We start from the raw sequence: 19,282 nt of genomic DNA, 5'->3' as shown, positions 1-19,282 counted from the left end.
TCCTCCTGTCCCCTGGGTTCAATTCCCAGCCCTGCCTGTCTCTAGCTCTGTGATCCTGGGTGTGACTCTCTGCTTCCTCAGCTCCTCCTTCAACACAGGCCTAACCAAATTTTCAGAAGTCCCCAGCAGAGCTCCCGACCCTAGTAGGTGCCTAATAATTGTTTTTCTCTCCCTCTACTGTAATGAAAGCCCGCGAGACATGAGCACTCTTTCCCAAGGCTCCCGGCCCTCTGCCACTTGATAGTTTGAATCCCTGAAGCAGCCCTGGTTACTAGTTATGGGGTCCCTGATGACCCTTTGTGGGGCTCGGGCTGTGGCTGGGAGACGCTGGAGACTGTGGCCCTCGTGGGGGACTGGCAGCCTGGCCCCAAAAGGTTTCCCATTTGGATTGAACACGTGCACAAAGAGGCTGCTGGGTTGGACTCACTTCCATAGGGGCCTTGAGGGCCTTTGCTTGGTCACCAGCTGCACCTCCCACTGAGGGCCCCTCCTGGAGCCTTGGAGTGGGCTGGGCCCCCTGCCTCTGGGGTAAGCCCCTCCTTTCACCGTTCTCCACTGAATCCCTTTGATCCCCTCTTAAGAGGTCACAAAGCCCTCTTTGACTGAGTGCCAGAAATTAATCTGGATAGAATTCCTGCCTTTTCAACCTGGATGAAGCAGGCAGGTGGCTGGGCCTGGAAGAGGATCAAGGCCGACTCCCATTCATCCTTGCCCCCTCCCCTGTTCTGCTTTCCTTCTCCGAGGGTAGGACCCTCCAAGAATGGACCCACAGTGCCTGCCTGGAAGCTCCACAAAAGCTTCTGTGAGAAAGCCCCATGGAGGCACACCCAGAGCCAGTGGCACTGACCCGGCCTCCAGGAGCACTCGCCCCACAGGGCTGGGCGGTCACTCACACAAGATGGGGGACACTTTCACTGCCTCTGTCAACTGGGAGGTCAGGCAGGGGCTATGTTGAGAAGAGCTCTGCCTCAGGGCAAAGCATGCGGTGGCTGACGGGTGATGCCCGACCTGGGCTCATGAGTCGGTGGCCTGCGTGCCACACATGTGCCTCCGTCTTCTGCAGCCCCGTCTCGTAGCACCCTCCGACACCAAGAGCCTGTTTTCATCTGTGTCCTTGATCATCAGAGAAGAAGAGTGAATGTTCTGAGTGGGTACCACATGGCGGGTGATATTCTAAATACTGAACAGCTATGAACCCATTTAATCCCGATAAGAAACTAGGGAGCTTGGTTTCATTTGACTGAAGAGGCCCAGAGACGAAAGTAACTAGTCCAGGGTCACACAGCCAGTAGGAGGTGGATCAGGGTTGGAACCTGGGCAGTCTGGCCCTGAAGCATTGCAGAAGGTATTATTTTGGGAGCAAACACGTAATAGGTGGTGAGAGCCACCTAAAAATACCCCTCCTCTCTGGCCCAGTAACCACTTCTAGAAATCTGCCCTAAACAAGTAATTCAATAAAGGGAAAGCTGAGATACGCGACAGTCACGGCTGCATTATCTATCATTGAGGAAAGCTGGGAACGACCCGAATGGCGACCACAGCAGAGGCCTTTGGTAAACGGCACCAGCCTCTTCGCGGACAATTATGCAGCCATTAGGAAGCCTCCCTTGGGAGCTGTGGCACGGCACTGGGATGTCTGAGCTGCCATGCCTTGGCGAGGCTCACAGGACTGTCCGTGTGCCTGGCCACAGCTGCCAAAATGGCTGCGTGAAGATGGACGCAGCCTCGGAGGAGAACTGCAAGGTCAGAACTGACAGGAGCGGGGGCGCTGACCCTGATGTGATCGTAAAAAGGTCGAAAAGGAGACAGAGAGGGAGGAAGGTGGCCAAGATGGGGTTAGATGGGCAACACGGAGGTGGGGTGGGGTTCAAGGACAACGTCTTCCCTCAAGACCAAGGGATGAGCTGGGCTAGAGGGGACAGGCCCAGCCAGGAGCCACCTCGGAGAGACATGGTGTGGAGTGAGTGAATCAGGTGCAAGGCCAGATCTGGGCTTCCAAACCTCAAGTTTAAAGTCAGGGGACACAGCAGCCAGTGTGTTTGGGGAAGATGTGGAAGCGGGTCAGTCCTGAGTGTGACACCGGGCCTGGGAGAGGTGGTCTGACAGTGGCTGTGCTGAGGCGTGCAAGACAGGATGAGGCAATCAGCCCTTCTACGTGAGAAACAGGGGCCTGCCTAGTCAGAGGTCAATTCACATTATCTTTTTTATTTTTATTTATTTATTTTTTTAGCACAGTTTCACTCTGTCACCCAGGCTGGAGTATAGTGGCACCATCTCAACTCACTGCAACCTCCGCTTCCTGGGTTCAAGCGATTCTCATGCTTCAGCCTCCTGACTAGCTGGGACTACAGGCCTCAGCCACCACGCCCAGCTAATTTTTGTACTTTTAGTACAGACAGGGTTTCGCCATGTTGGCCAGGCTGGTCTCGAACTTCTGACCTCAAGTGATCTGCCCGCCTCAGCCTCCGAAAGTGCTGGGATTACAGCTGTGAGCCACCAAGCCCAGCCAATTCACATAACCCTAATGGTGATGGGAGACTTAGGGAAAAATGGAAAGCTCTCACGCAAGCCTCAGGCAACAGAAACACCCAGGCTCTACCCAGATGCACCACGAGAACAGGTGGGAGCCGGGGCGCTGCTCCCAAGTGCACATCAGGTGTGAGAAGTGTCTGGGTAGCGTGTGTCTGGTACATGCGTGCATGTACAGTTGGGAGCCACACTCCCGGTGCCTAAAGTCTCAGGTTCTGGACTCACTCAGACTTCTGTTCAAATCCCAGCTAAGCCATTGAATAGCTGTGTGACCCTGAGTGAGTGATTTAACTTCAGCCTCAGTTTCCACATCTGTAAAATGGGAGAACAGGAGGAACAGGCACCTCCTCAGGGCTGTGAGGATTCACCAAGGTGAGTAAGTGAGGCACTGGCACATGCACGGCACAGGAGTAAGTGTCCATCATGGCTCGAGGACCACCTGCAGCCTTGTACTGAGGCCTTGGGGTGCAACCGGGGGCTTGGCTTGGGCTGGAAGAAGACTTAGGGGATGTGAGCTTGGGAAGGGATTTGCAGCCTGGTGGAGAGAGTGCCTGGGGCCACATCTCTAGCACACTAGGAGTGGCTCTTCCCCAGGGAGGCTCCCATGACCAGGAGGCGACCCAGGGGAGGTGGGCTCCGGGAGGAAGGTCAGAGCCAGGGGTGACAGCCCCCAGTGGAGGCCTGATGCGGAGCCTCAGGCTTTCCCCTTTCGTAGGGATCCCCCCTTCTAGCATGGCCCTCAGTGAGGGGCCAGGGGAGGCATCAGCTCAAGGGCCCTGTGTCATTCTGACCTGGTCCCCTGGGCCTTTCCCCTGCATGGCGATGAGGGTGATGGATCCCGCCCTCCTGAGGGTGCAGCCAGTGGGGAGGAGACGACCCAGGCTCTACCCTTGGCTTCTGGCCAGGTGGGCTTCCCCTCTCTGAGCCCCAGGCACTTTGCCTTGGTGCTGCGGACTTTGAGGGTGGTAGTCCCACAGCGCCAGCTCCCAGCACGGGACGTGGAACAGACTCATTCCCGAGGTGCCGCAGCCACTCGTGAGGTGGAAGCGAGATCATGACCCTCACTGGGAGACATGTGGCTTTGGCACTGTCCTTTATCCTCATCCTTTATCCCCTTGGACTCTCAGTCCCCTCTGCTATGAGACAGGGAGGGATGTGGACCCGGCAGAACTGTTTCCGGGCTCAAAGGAGCACAGGGGCACATAGTGCTGGACACAGGGGACACTCCGTGGCCAGGGCCAGGCAGAGACAGTCCCGAGGGCGGGCTTCCCACCCACCCTAGCCCTCACAGGCCATGAGTCAGCTGGGACCACCTGTGGAGGCTGGAAGGGGCTGCAAGGGAGAAAGGCTGAGCCAGCTGCTCCCACCATGTCGGACCCACTCGGAGACACACTGATGATGGTGCATGAGAGGCTCCCATGCGTGGGCTCCTACCAGGATCCCTTCTGCCTGCTACACAAACACCAGAGCCTTCGATCCTCACACGGCCCAGTGACGAGACGCCATGATCATCCCCATTCCACAGAGGAGAAAACTGAGGCCCAAAAAACACACTCCAAACCAGCATACTCACAGTCTCCTCACAGGCCACACACACACTCTCACACACACACACACACACACAACAGTCACCCCACACGCCACACACACACACACAACAGTCACCCCACACGCCACACACACACACACACACTCTCACAGTCACCCCACACGCCACACACACACACTCACAAAATAGTCACCCTACAGGCCATACACACACACATTCATAAAATAGTCGCCCCATATGCCACACACACACACCACACACACACTCTCACAGTCACCCCACACGCCACACACACACACTCACAAAATAGTCACCCTACAGGCCACACACACACACGTCACCCCACACGCCACACACACTCACAAAATAGTCACCCTACAGGCCACACACACACACACACACAACAGTCACCCCACACGCCACACACACACACACACACACTCTCACAGTCATCCCACACGCCATACACACACTCACAAGATAGTCACCCTACAGGCCACACACACACACATTCATAAAATAGTCGCCCCATATGCCACACACACACCACACACACACTCTCACAGTCACCCCACACGCCACACGCACACACACACACAACAGTCACCCCACACGCCACACACACACACTCACAAAATAGTCACCCTACAGGCCACACACACACACATTCATAAAATAGTCGCCCCATATGCCACACACACACCACACACACACTCTCACAGTCACCCCACATGCCACACACACACACTCACAAAATAGTCACCCTACAGGCCACACACACACACACACAGTCACCCCCGCACACCACACACACACACACACATAAAAGTCACCCCACACGCCACACATACAGACACACACTCATAAGACAGTCACCCCACACACACTCATAGTCACCTCACATGTCACACACACACACTCATAACATAGTCACCCCACACACCACACACACATGCATAGTCACCCCACATGCCACACACACTCATAAAATAGTCACCACACATGCCACACACACTCATAAAAGTCACCTCACACACCACACACACACACACACAGTCACCCCACCACACTCATACAATAGTCACCCCACACAACACAGTCACACTCACTCTCACACACACATTCACTCTTAAACGCACACACACCCACTCTCACACTCACACACCCCACATTCTTTTCCACCTTTCTCCACAGAGGAGGGACAGAGGCCTGGGCCTGGATGCGGTGATCGAGGGGCTGTGGCCACCCTAGGGGGCTGGGAAACCTGCCCAGCAAGAAGAAGGCAGCGTGGCCAGGGCAGGCAGCCAGAAAGGATCCAAAGCTGGGCGGGGATTTTCCCAGAGCCAAGGGCACTCCTCTGGCCCTGGCAGCCCTGGGACAGGAACACAGGCTAGCTTCTTGTGACACACAGTCTGCTCCTTGGTCCCCCGCTCTGGGGATTGGCCCCTGGGGCTGTTTTGAGTGACCTCGCTTCCCCTGGGGAAAAACCATCTTGGTTTCCAGGACTTGTTTGCCTCGGCCTGAGGAACCCCTCTCAGGAAGCGAGAAGGTAGAGAGGCACCAGGAGCTCCAGCTCCCACAGCAGGTGCATCCTGGCTTCTCGGGGCTTCTCTAGGAGCCTGGTTATATGTCTCTTCACAGCCCGGTAGCCTGGACCTGTCACCTGGGCCTGTTCACATGGACAGACTTGTCCCTCACAGCTGTGCAAACCTGGGTCTCTCACCTCGAAACCCTGGACACAGAAACAGGCCAGTCTTCTCAATGCTTTGGAAACACACACGGTCCCCTCGCAGCCTGAACACGCCCTTGGCCTTGCCCCACAGACTGGGCCTTCACGGCCTCGCGCACACACAGGCCTGTCCCCTCACAGCCTCGTGTGCAGACAGGCCTGTCGCCACAGGGCTTGGCCTCTGAGGGCCAGGGCAGGAGCCAGGAGGTACATCTGAGTCAGAAATGAAGCCTCATTAACCCAGAATAACTGTTTAATGCTTCCACACCCCTGGGAATTAGCCTCAAGGGCTGAACCACCCAAACCAAACAGGGCTGGCCTCCCCAGGGACCCTCAGGACTGCAGCTTCTGCTCTAGCGAATGCTGGGAGGCGGAGCATCCCTGCGTTGGGAGATCCTGGCCCTCCTCCTGCAGGCTCCAGGCCTCCTCAGGTCTCCCAGCCCAACACGGCAGAGGCCAGGCCGGGAAGGCTGGGAGGAAGAGCAGAGCTGCTCAGAGAAAGAGACAAGGATGTTTAGGGTCTAATCCCGCTTGTCTTCTTGGTGGACTTGGAACCTTGTGCGAATGACTTATCCTCTCTACACTCAGGTTTCCCCATCTGCAAATGTTGATAAGAACAGAACCTATTTAGTGAGAGGAAGTAATTCACAAAATGCAGTGTCCATTGCTGCGCAAACTCCTCCAACATGGGAGCTACAACCGCGTGTGAACAGCTCGAAGTTCTGAGCTGAGGCCACAAAAACAACACCGTTACCCAGATGGAAAAGCGTGAACAAGATGACCTGGATATTTCACCCACTCTCTGCCTTCTTCCACTAAACAATTTCAGGTCGATTCTATAGCAGCGGTTGTCAACCCTGTTTTCATGACTGTCCCTTAAGGAACCCTCGTGTCCCCCTCATCTGTCCTCCCTTTGGAAGAAATACTCAAGAATAAGATTTCACGGAATAGGGTCGAGCTTTGGAGGGCCACAGACTACTGTAATCATTAAGATTTGTTTAAGTCTCAAGGAACCAATTTTGGTCCCATTAGGGGTGATGCTGCCCCTGTTGGGAATGGCCTAGAGATGCAAGTCCAACTTGATAAAAACTAAGCAATGGGGACACAGTATTTAGGAGGTGGCATTCTTTTTTTTTTTTGAGACGGAGTCTTGCACTTTCACCCAGGCTGGAAGTGGCATTCTTTACATACAGAAGAATGTATTCTTACTATGTGTGCACTGCAGCCACAGGAGACAAATGTGTATTGGTGGACAGAAAATGACAAAAACAAGATAGCATCAGGAGATATACCTAATGTTAAATGACAAGTTAATGGGTGCAGCACACCAACATGGCACATATATACATATGTAACAAACCTGCATGTTGTGCACATGTACCCTAAAACTTAAAGTATAATAATAATAATAAAAAAAAGAAAGTTAAAAAATTCAAGCTGAGGTGGTGGAATTTCTAAAGGTCCTCAATTTTGATGTTCCGCTGATTTTTTTTTTTTTTTCGGTTAAAGACAGAGAAAAGAGAAAAGAAACAAGGAAGGAAAAGAAAAAGAAAAACCTCAAACAGGTGGTTATAAATAAAGAGGGGAGAGAGTGGCTGTATCAGCAGAAGCAGAGGGGTTATGTCCTTGGAGGGCTGTGGAGTCCCAATCTCAGAAAAAGGCACAGTGTGATCAAGGAGGAGGTAGGACAGCCCAACAGATCTGGATTGAAATCTGCTGGGCAACTATAGGCAAGTCACTTGATCTCTCTGGGCCTTGGTTCTTTTACTTGCTTAACGACAATGAACCAGAAATGACCCAGCCAGACCTGGCATCTCATAGGTACTCAGTAACTGCATCTCAGTTAGGTGAACACTTTCTGGAATCTGCCCACAGAATCAGGATCCAAATTCAGGTTTCCCAGCTCATTTGGCTAGCTGGCGGTACCTCCAAAACACCTTACGTTTCTTTGCCATTTTAAAAGGAAGGAGAGCATGCCTTCCCAAATATCACCAAAACTGGGTACAAGAGCCACAGCAATTGAGATCAAGTTGCCAACACTGAAATATCACTGCCACCTGGTGGCAGCATACCTAAATTATTGGGGGGCAATTGTCCAAGGAGAAACACTATGTCTCACGCATGCTGTAGACACAGCCAAAGCTTACACCCTGAGAACGAAGACTACCACTGATCACCTGGCAAGTGGCCCAGCATGCACCCAGGCATCTGCCACTTCCTTGACATCCGGATTTTGGTTTTCTGAAAATTTTTTAAACTGGTTGATTAAATTTAGCAACCATAAATAAACTGGATGCCACCATAACATCCAGGTCTTCATGAGAGCTGCTAGAAACACAGTGATCCCAGTTCTGGACTTGCTCAATCAACTGTCTGAATCCCACATGCAAACCTTAACATTTTTCGGGTGGGGCATGGGGGTCTCACTCTATCACTCAGGTTGGAGTGCAGTGGACCGATCTTGGCTCACTACAACCTCCATCTCATGGGCTCAAGTGATCCTCCCACCTCAGCCTCCCAAGCAGCTGGGACCACATGGGCGCACCACTACGCCCAGCTAATTTTTTGTATTTTTGGTAGAGATGGCATTTTGCCATGTTGCCCAGGCTGGTTTTGAACTCCTGAGTTAGGCTACCCGCCTGCCTTGGCCTCCCAAAGTGTTGGGATTACAGGTGTGAGCCGCCACACCTAGCCAATCCTTGACATTTGAATGTTTCAGGCCCGAGCTTTTAAATCATCTTTCTAGCCAAAGCCTCCTGAAGTCCATTTCTATCGCCTATCATCTTGGTCGCCCCTTGCAGCTGTGCAATACTCACAGATTTCACAAATGCTGCCTTCCGGGTGCACGTGTAAGTCACTGTTGAAAATGTGGACCAGGGAAAGGCAGAAAACAGAGCCTTGTGGAATACTGCACCTGACAGCCTTCAGTGACACTCATCTTGGCCTCCTTTTAAATAAGGCATTTTTCCCCCAACCTATCAGGTAGGCAATGTGTCTCCAAGTACATTCTGCCCTGTTCTGAGCTAAGAGAAAATGCAAGGCTGTCACTTTCTGAGGCCCCACAAGTAAAACACCATGGGGAAAGGAAGAGGTGGTACCCCCATGACCACCACCGCTCAGTACTCCTTCCCAACTGCTTTGGCATCTGACCCCCAGATGGTCCCCAGTAGGTGCTGATGCATGTCCCGCCTGTCTTGAGACACACTCATACCTGGGCACGAAGAAAGACCCAGGCATCAGAGATGTTCTCCCCGGGGAAATGGAGCTCTCAGTAGCACCTGCTGATCACACGAGCAGGTGTGCACCACCTTACCTGCTTGGCTGACATCTGTGCCTTCTCACTCTACTACATTCAGAAATTTCCAGTACATACAGGTGCTGGAAAGGTCGAGCTGAGCCCTGCCTCAGCCCCTTCCTAATGATGAGAGCTTGGACTCCAGTCTGAGCCTCATCTTTCCCATATGGAAAATGGCAACAACGATAATCATCAACCTTATGTGGTTGTGGTGAGGGTGAAATGGACATGATGAGCCTAGCAGAGCTCCTGGCACACAGTAGGAGCTCAGAACACACTAGTCCTGGCACACAGTAGGAGCTCAGTAAACAACTAGCTCTCTTCCCCTTTGCAATCCCAACGTGGAGACTCAGCTCAGCTTCTGAGACTTGGTACCACAGCACAAAGCAAGAGGACCAGTAGCTGACAGAGGAAAGGAGGGGAGTGGCCCTCTCTGGGACCAGGAAAGTAATTCTGCGGGGTTGCCTTTCTGCCCCCAACCCTGGCTGTTGGGGGAGCCCCTCTGGAGCCATGAGAGGAATCCTGAGTGTTCCCTGGGTCCTCCCAACACGTGACATGGCACCCAGCTCTGCATGGGGCCAGCCGTTCATCCCCTGTGGCTCCCCAGCTTACTGTAAGGATGACAGCTTATGACACACTGGTCATTCCAGCCATACCTGCTGTGGGGCCAGGGGCCTGTCAAAGCTTGTTCTAAACCAGAAGATCAGAAGACAAGGAGAGACAGGGAGGCAGGGCAGGAATGAGAAGCTGACTGTACGTGCTTCACGCTCTGGTCCTAACGTCAGGGTTTCCATCGCCTGAGCCATGGGGCACAACTCAGGCTCCTTGGGTGGCGGGGGGACCCCTCTTAGGAGATCTGCCCCTGGGTCTCCAAGAAGATGAAGTTCCCTTTATGTGCCAGAAAGCTCTGAACCACCCTATGTAGAGCTAGAACCAGAAAATTAGGCCACAGAATCCGACAAGTGAGTATCAGGGAAGACTACAGAAACAGGGCTGAGGATTTTGAATCTCTGTTAAGTTTACACTTGGCACGGCCTTTGGAAGTTACTTTCAACTAAGCATCTTGAGCCCCTGAAGTCCAGCCTCCCCGGCTGGACTCCCCTCAGGGTCGCCTTCACTCTGAGAGCAGGCAGTTCTATGATCCTTTTGAAGCAGGAAAACAGCTATAGGGTTTGAGAACACCAGGGCAAGAATGCCATTGCAGCACTGCAGGGGATAGGAATTGAACAGTAGAGGACGAAGGGCCAGGGGCTCTTAGATAGGGGAACAAAGTTCCTCAGCTGAACCGTCTGGAAGGCATGAGTTCTCCACTTTCATGCCTCTGGGTGACAGATTGGCTTTAAGCCATCACGCCGCTGCCTGAGTCGCTTTAAACAAGCAACCGAGTCAGAACTTACCTTCCACTGCAGAGAATGGAACCACTGGTCTCGCAGGTAGCTGTTGGCAGCCTGTAACGACAAGAACAGGACAGCAAGGTCCAGTCATCAGCTTGCAGCATCTCAGGGCAATTCAAGGCCAGCATGTGAGCCCCCAAGCCTGCTCTGCGGACAGTGTCTGCTCTGTGACCCTAACAAGCCTGCTGAAAGATATGCTAAGCTGAGCCTGTTGTGTGCAAAAACAAAACAGAAGGGCTGGCCAGGGAGGATTTCCTAAAAACAAGACACCACTAGCACCATGTGCTTCCTTTGCTGTATATGAGTGACTTCAGACACTGCTGACTTGAGAGCTTCAACTGCACACACAGCCGGACTTAGGGGCATGGGAGGGGCTGGGATGAACCGGTTGCAGGCCTGGGAGTGAGAATGGTGGGGGCTGGCTGGGGGCCTGTGTATGAGGACTGTTCTAGGAATTGGGCTTTTGTTATCCACATAGTCTCTCTTTGGTCCTCACAGCAGCCCTATCAGGTGGCACCTATCGTTATGCCCATTTCACAGAGGGAAAAATAAAGGTCCTGAGATCTCACGATGAAGTGCATTCAAACCCATGGCAGCCTGGCTTCGAAGTCTGTGCATTTAACCATGACCTTCTCCTGCCAATGGCAGAAGATCATGGTAAACGGCACCCAGCAGACCTAGGCTAAACATCACAGCGGGGGAAACAAAACCTTCTCTGATCTACCCCACACTAGTTCTGAGTCTTTGGACATCTCAGCCTCAATTTTCCCATCTGTAAAATGGGGACAATAACCCTGATATTGCAGGGATGTTTTAAGGACCAGAAATTATTCTTGTAGAACATCTAGAACCGGGCTTGGCACGTGGCAGGTGGTCAAAAATGCAGCCATTGTTATTATTATTGTTATCATTATCACTGCCATCATCCAGTCCTTTCCAATAAAATGCAGCCCAAGGCAGCCCTCCCAGCCCTCATGAGTATCACTGTGGCTCTCACCTCCTTTCTCGATCCGCTAACAGAACAGTAATGCTATGGTGTTTCATGGGCGCCAGACACAGCTCTGAGTCCTATGTGTGGACTGGTTCATTCAGTCCTTACAAGACAGCTCTGTGAAGTCGGTACTGTCAACATCTCATGGTACAAATGAGGAAACTGAGACTTTGGAAGTTAAAAACTTTCCTTAGTGTTCACAGACATGTGGTGCAGGGCCACGAATTGAACCCAGGTAATCCGATCCCTGCTGTAAACCACAACACCACACCATTCTGAGTTCTCCATTGGCTACCCCTCCACCCCACGCTGGGCCGAAATGCAGCGTGCGTTCCCCACCAGAACCCACAACCCTCTCTCCAAAGTGACCCTGCCTCTGATGGTTCAGGGGGTCTGACGAAGGCTGGAGTCTCTCTCCAAGCACGAACGTCCACCTTCTGCCTTGATACACACAGACGTGCACAAACACACTCAAGCACGTAACCCCTTTGGTTCACCCTTGTTCGAGGAGATCTGGGTCACGCTACACCAAGTGACCACCTCCCGCTCCCCAAGTCATCTACGAAACATCAGCTGCTCTTCCAGGTCAGGGTCTGGAGCAATCTCTGGCCTTGGATGAATGATCCATTCCAGTAGCAAGTGTGGTGAGGAATCAGGCTCTCGTGGGTCAGCTCAGGGACTCAGGGTTTTGAACCCTGGACTGCATGAATCCACACCAGCCACCCCAAGACTGGTGGAGCTTGAGTCCGCCCAAGTGCCAAACAGGCAGGAGGCAAGCCCTCCGTGTGACACAGGAACTCCTACAAGGGCTGAGCCTCTTACAGGTGCAGGTTCAAGTCTCGGCTCTGCCGTGTCTAGTGATGTGATTGGAGCAAGTTGCCTGATAACCCAAGCCTGTGCCCCCTGCCTGGGGCTGTGGAGGCTGAAGAGGAGAAACAGCCCCCTGGAGAGACTGTTGCTGAGCTCCCTCCCATCAGCACTGCCCAAGCTCTACTGCTCTTGTGACAATTCCTATTCATTAGGATGACAAAATACACCCCTGCTGGGGGAGAGCCGTGCGAAGATCCCAAACAATGAGCTAATCCACGAAAAGTGCTTCCTCAGCACGGTGCCTGGCACGTGCAAACACTCTACAAACAGGGGCCAGCAGCGTCAGCAGCCACGGCCAGGGCTGTGCTAATAAATGCTTAACATCAGGCTCTCTGGAACAAAAACCCCTGATCCCGGCGTGTGCGGATTTCCGTGTTGTGAAAAATCCCATCTTGGCTGATTCCACACCTTCAAGGGGATACCCCTGGGCCAGAGCTTGGGAGAGACGGGCACGGTCGGCTCTGGTGGGCAGGTGGAAGCCGGGATGAGCTGGTTCCAGGGCATGCCTGGTCCACATCCATTCCTGTGCTTCTTCACACACCAAGGGGACCAGAGAGAGAAGGAGGTGGTAAGGAAAATAAGGCCCCCTAAACATGTTCCATCCTAAATCCCTTGTGATTAAGTTTACACTTAATCACAAATTTTACATTTAATCACAAACCCTATAGCTGTTTTCCTGCTTCAAAAGGATCATAGAACTGCCTGCTCTCAGAGTGAGGGTGACCCTGAAGGGAGTCCAGCCAGGGAGGCTGGACTTCAGGGGCTCAAGATGCTTAGTTGAAAGTAACTTCCAAAGGCCGTGCCAAGTGTAAACTTAACAGAGATTCAAAATCCTCAGCCCTGTTTCTGTAGTCTTCACTGATTTTCAGTTGTCGGATTCTGTGGCCTAAATTTCTGGTTCTAACTCTACATAGGACGGTTCAGAGCTTTCTGGCACATAAAGGGAATTTCATCTTCTTGGGGACCCAGGGGCAAATTCTTGCCCCTGTGTGGCAAAGGGACTCTGGATGTGACCAAGTTCAAGGTCTTGAGATGGCTATGATCTAGGTGGCCCAGTGAAATCACAAGGGTCCTCACAGGAGGGAGGCAGGAGGGTCAGAGTCAGACTAAAGCAGAGGTCAGAGTGATGTGGCCATGTGCCAAGGAATGCGGGCAGCCTTTAGAAGCTGGAAACGAATTCTCCCTGAGAGCCTCCAGAAGGAACATAGTCCTGACACCTTGGTTTTAGCCCCATGGGACCTGTGTTGGACTTCGGACCTGCAGAACCATAAGAGACTAAATCTGTGTTCTTTTAACCACAAAGTTAGGGGTAATCAGTCACAGCAGCAATAGGAAATAAAAGCAGGAGGTACAACCAGGTTGGTGTAACGATGATGTGAGTTGTCCCATTGGCTCTGAGGGTCCACAGTGGACCCAGGCAGTGCCTGTAAGCTGTCACTGGCTGAACGGAACAGTCAAGCAAAGACAAAAGGAAGGAGGTAGAGGATACCCACATCCCTCCCTCTTCTGTGTCCACTGGCCCTGCCAAATTGCCCTGCATATATGTCTGACCCTAAGAGGGAAGGGGCCACGCATGCTCTACCCACTGCTGTAGCCCAGGGCCTGGAGCACCAGGAGACCAAAAGGTGTTTTCTGAATGAATGAACAAAGGAATGAATGGACTAGGAGTGCCTTTAGGGCAAGACCTTATTTCTGATTCCACAGCTAGGTGAGCAGTGCCTGGCTGGGCCAGCATTGGTTACACTGGAATGAATGAACACAGAAACAAAGGAAGAAACAGGAAAGTGACCCAGCTGTCACAGGTGGTAGAGAGTGACCAGAGGAGACTCCTTTCCCCAGCCTCTGTGGTGAAACCCAACACAGACCGTCCTCCACGATGGCTAGCCCAGCACTTCCCATCTGGGGCCTCCCTGGCTCGTGAGTCTGAGAGGCCTTCCAGCCCTCCTCAGCAGTGTGTGAGCCGGTCCTCTGGCTTGGCCAGGCAGAGGTTCTTGCCCAGGACTCTGGATCTTGGGCAAGTGCTGTAGAGATGGGGCAGGGAGAATTCACCTGGGAAGAGCTGGGTCCTGCCCTGCATCTTCCTGCACTGGTGGTGATGGGACTACCACCTGCATGCCCCCGACCCCAGCTCCAGGCCATTCTCCAGGCTGCCACCGTCCTTCTAGTACATTCCTTTCCTGCTTGGGATGGCCAGATCCCATTTCGGCTGCTGGCACATGAGAGCCCTGAGGGACCCGCAGGGCCTACTGGCTCTTGGCCCCTTCTTCCTTTTCAAAGTGGACATTCCGATGTGTTTGCCCCGTAGGCATTTTTAAAGAAGGAACCAGCATTTCCACAACTGTGGCTTCTCCTGGTCACACCGTTGGTGCTCCTGGCATCTCCTCTGCCCCGAGCTCACATCCAGGTGGTTCTGGCCCTGCCAGACTGGGTCCGGCCCACTGCTGAGTTGCTGCAGGGATGACTGACAGATCTCTCCTCCTGGGCCCCAGCTACCTGGCCTGGCCATGCACCCTGTGACTTCCCGCTGAGATGCAGGAGCCTCCAGTCTTGGCGGGGTCCTCAGTAGCCTGCCTCTCACAGCAGCACTTGATGTCTAAAGGCTTGGGAGGGATTTCTTCAGAGCCACTGAGCACAGACACTGCTACACATCAGTCTCTTCTCGGCCCCATCCTTCCAGGCAGAGCCATCTGGGTTTCCAAGCCTTTCCTCCCACAGAAGGGGTGATCCCCTTCCCCAGCCACACTTGGCTTTCTGGCCACTTCCGTTCCTCTCTGGTATCCTCTCAACTCTTGGAGGTCGGTGTGGCATTCCAGGAAGAAGGCAGGTTTTGGTTCATCAGCCGTTTGCAGATCCCAGCTAAACAGGTATGACACAGGCTGGCAAACTAAGTTAAGTGCGATGACGCATGTCACTAGCAACCACAGACCACAGGTGTTTACTCGGTACCAGGCACCACGAGAAATGCTCATACACACCTCCTCTCCTCCTCAACGCACCCATCTTACAGATGAGGAAGCTGAGGCTGGGAGCAGGCAGTGTGGTGCCTCTGCACACTCCGGTGCCTGCCCCTGCCCTCCCCACACCTCGGCCAGGACCCCATCCCTCCTCTGCTTTCCTGAAGCTTCTGGCGGCCACTTCTTCAAGCCCTCAGCCCACGCCCTGAGGCTGGCTGGGTATTTATGTCCCACCCACAGGATTGGGAGAGGAGGCAGGATCCACGTAGGATTAACTGCGACTGCTCCAGTGAGCCTGGTGTTAAAAAAAAAAAAAAAACAGCTGAATGAATTAATGACATGTAAGGCAAGGCACAGAGATGCCGGGCTGAGGACAGCCTTGATGCAGAACTCTCCTGCGCCTCCTTCCAGGGAGGCAGAGACAGCCAAGATCTCCCACCCACCGCGCCCGGCTCCTTCTGCCCCAGTGCAATGAGAAGGAAAGCTGGCCGCGGTCCCCTCCCCACCCCCGTTTAGGCTGGCTGCACTTTGGAACAAGGCAAGAGGCTTCAGCCATGTTTGTCCACTGTAACAATGAGCATCTTTCCATCAGAAGCCAAAGGGAGTTTAAAGATCACCTGATCCAGGGGTTCTCAGTCTTTAGGGGTTTATGGACCCCTTTGAGAATCTAAAGCTATGGACTCACACCCATGTAATGTCAACATTTATGCACACACACAAAGACACATACACCACACACACACACACACACACACACCAGTTACACATGCACAGACACGATACACACAGACACATACACCACACACACACACCATACACACACACAGCAGTTATACATGCACACACGACACACACAAAGACGCATACACCACACACACAGACACATACACACCACACACACACACCATACAGTTACACATGCACACATACCACATACACAGACACATACCCCACACACACACACACAGACACAGACACACACACACTATACACACACGCAGCATACAGTTACACAGGCACACATACCACACACACAAAGACACACCCGCACACAGACACACACACCACACAAAGACACACCACACACATACACACACCACACACACACACCACACACACAAATACACATACACCACACACACACACACCATACACACACACCATAGTTACACATGTACACACACCACACACACAAAGATACATACACCACACACACACCATACACAAAGACACATACACCACACACACACACCATACACAAAGACACATACACCACACACACACCACACACACAAAGACACATACACCACACACACACCACACACACAAAGATACATACACCACACACACACCACACAGTTACGCATGCACACACACCACACAGCCACATACCACAGACACATACAACATACACACCACACAAAGACACATACACCACACACAGACACACACCACACACACAGACACAAATACACCATACACACACACACCATAGTTACACATGCACACACACCACACACACACGTACCACATACACCACACACACATGCACACACATCACACAGACACATACATACACACACACCACACACAGACACATACCATACACATCTCATACACACAAAGACATATCACACACACACATACACATGCATGTACACCATATACACACAGAGACACATCACATATAGACACACCACACACACACCAGTCACATATCACACAAACACACCACACACATGCACACACCACACAGAGATACACACTATGCACACCACATATAGACACAGGACACACACATATGCACATACCACACACATGCACACACAGAGATACATGTGCATACACACCGTATACACAGACACATACCACATATAAGCACACATATCAGGCACACACATGCACACATACCACACACACCACATTCACCACAGACACATACACAGATAAACACACACAGAGAAACGTGTACGCACACACATGCGGACATACCATACACACACATAAACCATACAGACGTACATACACACACACCACAGTCCCACACGCAGGACTGCGCAGGCAGTTTTGGAATCTACCATGGACCACGGGTTAAGGACCCAGATCTAACCCAACCTTTCCTCCGCTGCCACCTTTCCACTGCGGAAACCAACGCATACACCACACACACCCAGAATTGCTGGGGTCGTCATTTGAGTCATTTCCAGGTCTCTTCCCTCCGGGCTCCTGTCACGCACACAGGCCAATGCAACGAGCTGATGTCATGCTGAAGTGACCTGCGGCCCGCGCGTGGGAGCCCCTGAGAACCCATGCAGTGCTTGGCACACTCCCCTCACCCGCTGGTCCATGGTGGACACGCAGCACAAGTGAGAAACAACACCTTGCCACTTCCGGCCACCTAGAATGCGTGGCCGCTCATGACTGTGGCAGCACCTGGCCCGCCCTGCTCTCAGACTGGCTTCCACGCAGCGCGTACTCCCACCGGGAACATTCTGCTGTCACCCCCTTCTCTCCACTGCCCACTGGACTCCTACTTACCCTTCAGGTCCCTCCTGAAATGCCACTTCTCTAGAATGACTGTCTTGATGGTGCCTTCCCCTCCCCATCCCCAACTAAAACAGGCCAGAATGCCTCGCCTAACGCATCACACTGTCCTGGAATTGCGTGTCTAGTTGCCCTCCTTCTGCAGGCTATGGGCTCTGCGAGGTCAGGACCACGTCTGACTTATGCACCACTGCGTCCATGAAACCCGGAGAAATGTTTGTTAAATGAAAGATCGGTTGAAGTGTTGAATGAATGAATGAATGAATTGGATGGATGGAGACATGGATGGATGGAAAAACAGGTAAGACAGATGGACAGTCTGATGGATAAATGGATGGGTGGGCGGATAGATGGATAGATGAATGGGGCATTCGTATATCCACTCTGCTCAGTGAAGAAAGTCCACACACAACAGACCTTCAAAAGAACTCTTCAGCTCTGATTCCCTCTCTTCCCCAAACTGTATTTGACTAACACTATAAAAATGATCATGGCAGTGTTTTCTTGAACACCTACTATGTACCAGGCACAGTACTAAGTATTTTACGTGTAATATCTATGAGCCTCACAATATCCAAGGAGACAAGTATTAGAGTGCGTTTCACAGATAAATTAAATGAGGCCCAGAGAGGTTCTTCCCGCGGTTTAGGGTTCCACAGCTACAGTGTGGTAAAACCTAGGGTTCCAGGGCTGGTTAGAGCCTAAGGTTCCAGAGCTAGCGCCCAGGAGAGTTGGGCAGAAACTCACGTCTATCCGACCCCACAGTCTTCCCTCCCTACAATCTAGCCCTAGAACATGAAGCAATGCATGTGAGCTCCTGTGGATTCCCAGGACTTGGGGTGGGACATCCGTGGGCATTATTTCTCCATGGTAGCTGCCCTACTGATGAAGCAGGAGGAGAAAGGATGTGGCATGCAGGAGACCTCACCTTGAAACTAAGGAAAGGGCCAGAACTTGCCTCTAGGAGAGCAGGTGGAGGCTGATGGAGTCACAAAGGTTGGAACAAGGCTGGGCTGTAAACTGCTTGTTCCTTTGGCTTGTCTGCTTTTGAAGAAGGACATAGGCTGCTAGGCAATGTCTTGAATCCCAGCACAGGCATCTCTAAGGGGCTTCCAAGCAAAGGGAAAGCTGACCAGGCTGCGTTCCAGCTGGGGGAAGGGGCACGCTTCTGTGCAGAGTCCCCATACTGTCCTGCTGGTGGCTGAGCCAAGAGAACCCAGCCCAAAGGGAACCTAAGGCACGGCTGGAACCCCAAGGGTCACTCTGAGGAGAATCTATTCAGACCTGGGAAAGGTCCCCCAGCCCAACCCTGAGGGTCACTCAGAGGAGAATCCATTCAGACATGGGAGAGGTCCCCAGCCAGACCCCAAGTCCCCTGGAAGCCGGCGGGCAGCTGGTTCCGACTTCTGGTGTTAAATCTTTGGAAT

General features: G+C 52.6%; 1 protein-coding gene across 1 annotated transcript in view; it reads right to left on the bottom strand.

The window, feature by feature from the left end:
* The window catches only part of CMIP (c-Maf inducing protein), a 267,356-nt gene that overhangs the window by 81,534 nt on the left and 166,540 nt on the right, over positions 1 to 19,282 (bottom strand). Inside the window, exon 3 of the mRNA XM_055299683.2 lies at positions 10,500 to 10,550. Within this exon, the coding sequence (XP_055155658.1) occupies positions 10,500 to 10,550 (51 nt within the window). The remainder of the gene's footprint in view (positions 1 to 10,499; positions 10,551 to 19,282) is intronic.

The sequence above is a fragment of the Symphalangus syndactylus genome, chromosome 11 (assembly GCF_028878055.3).
Source record: "Symphalangus syndactylus isolate Jambi chromosome 11, NHGRI_mSymSyn1-v2.1_pri, whole genome shotgun sequence".
In the NCBI taxonomy this organism is placed as follows: Eukaryota; Metazoa; Chordata; class Mammalia; order Primates; family Hylobatidae; genus Symphalangus; species Symphalangus syndactylus.
Note: the sequence above shows the minus strand (reverse complement) of the source record. Positions and strands in the feature narration are given on the sequence as shown.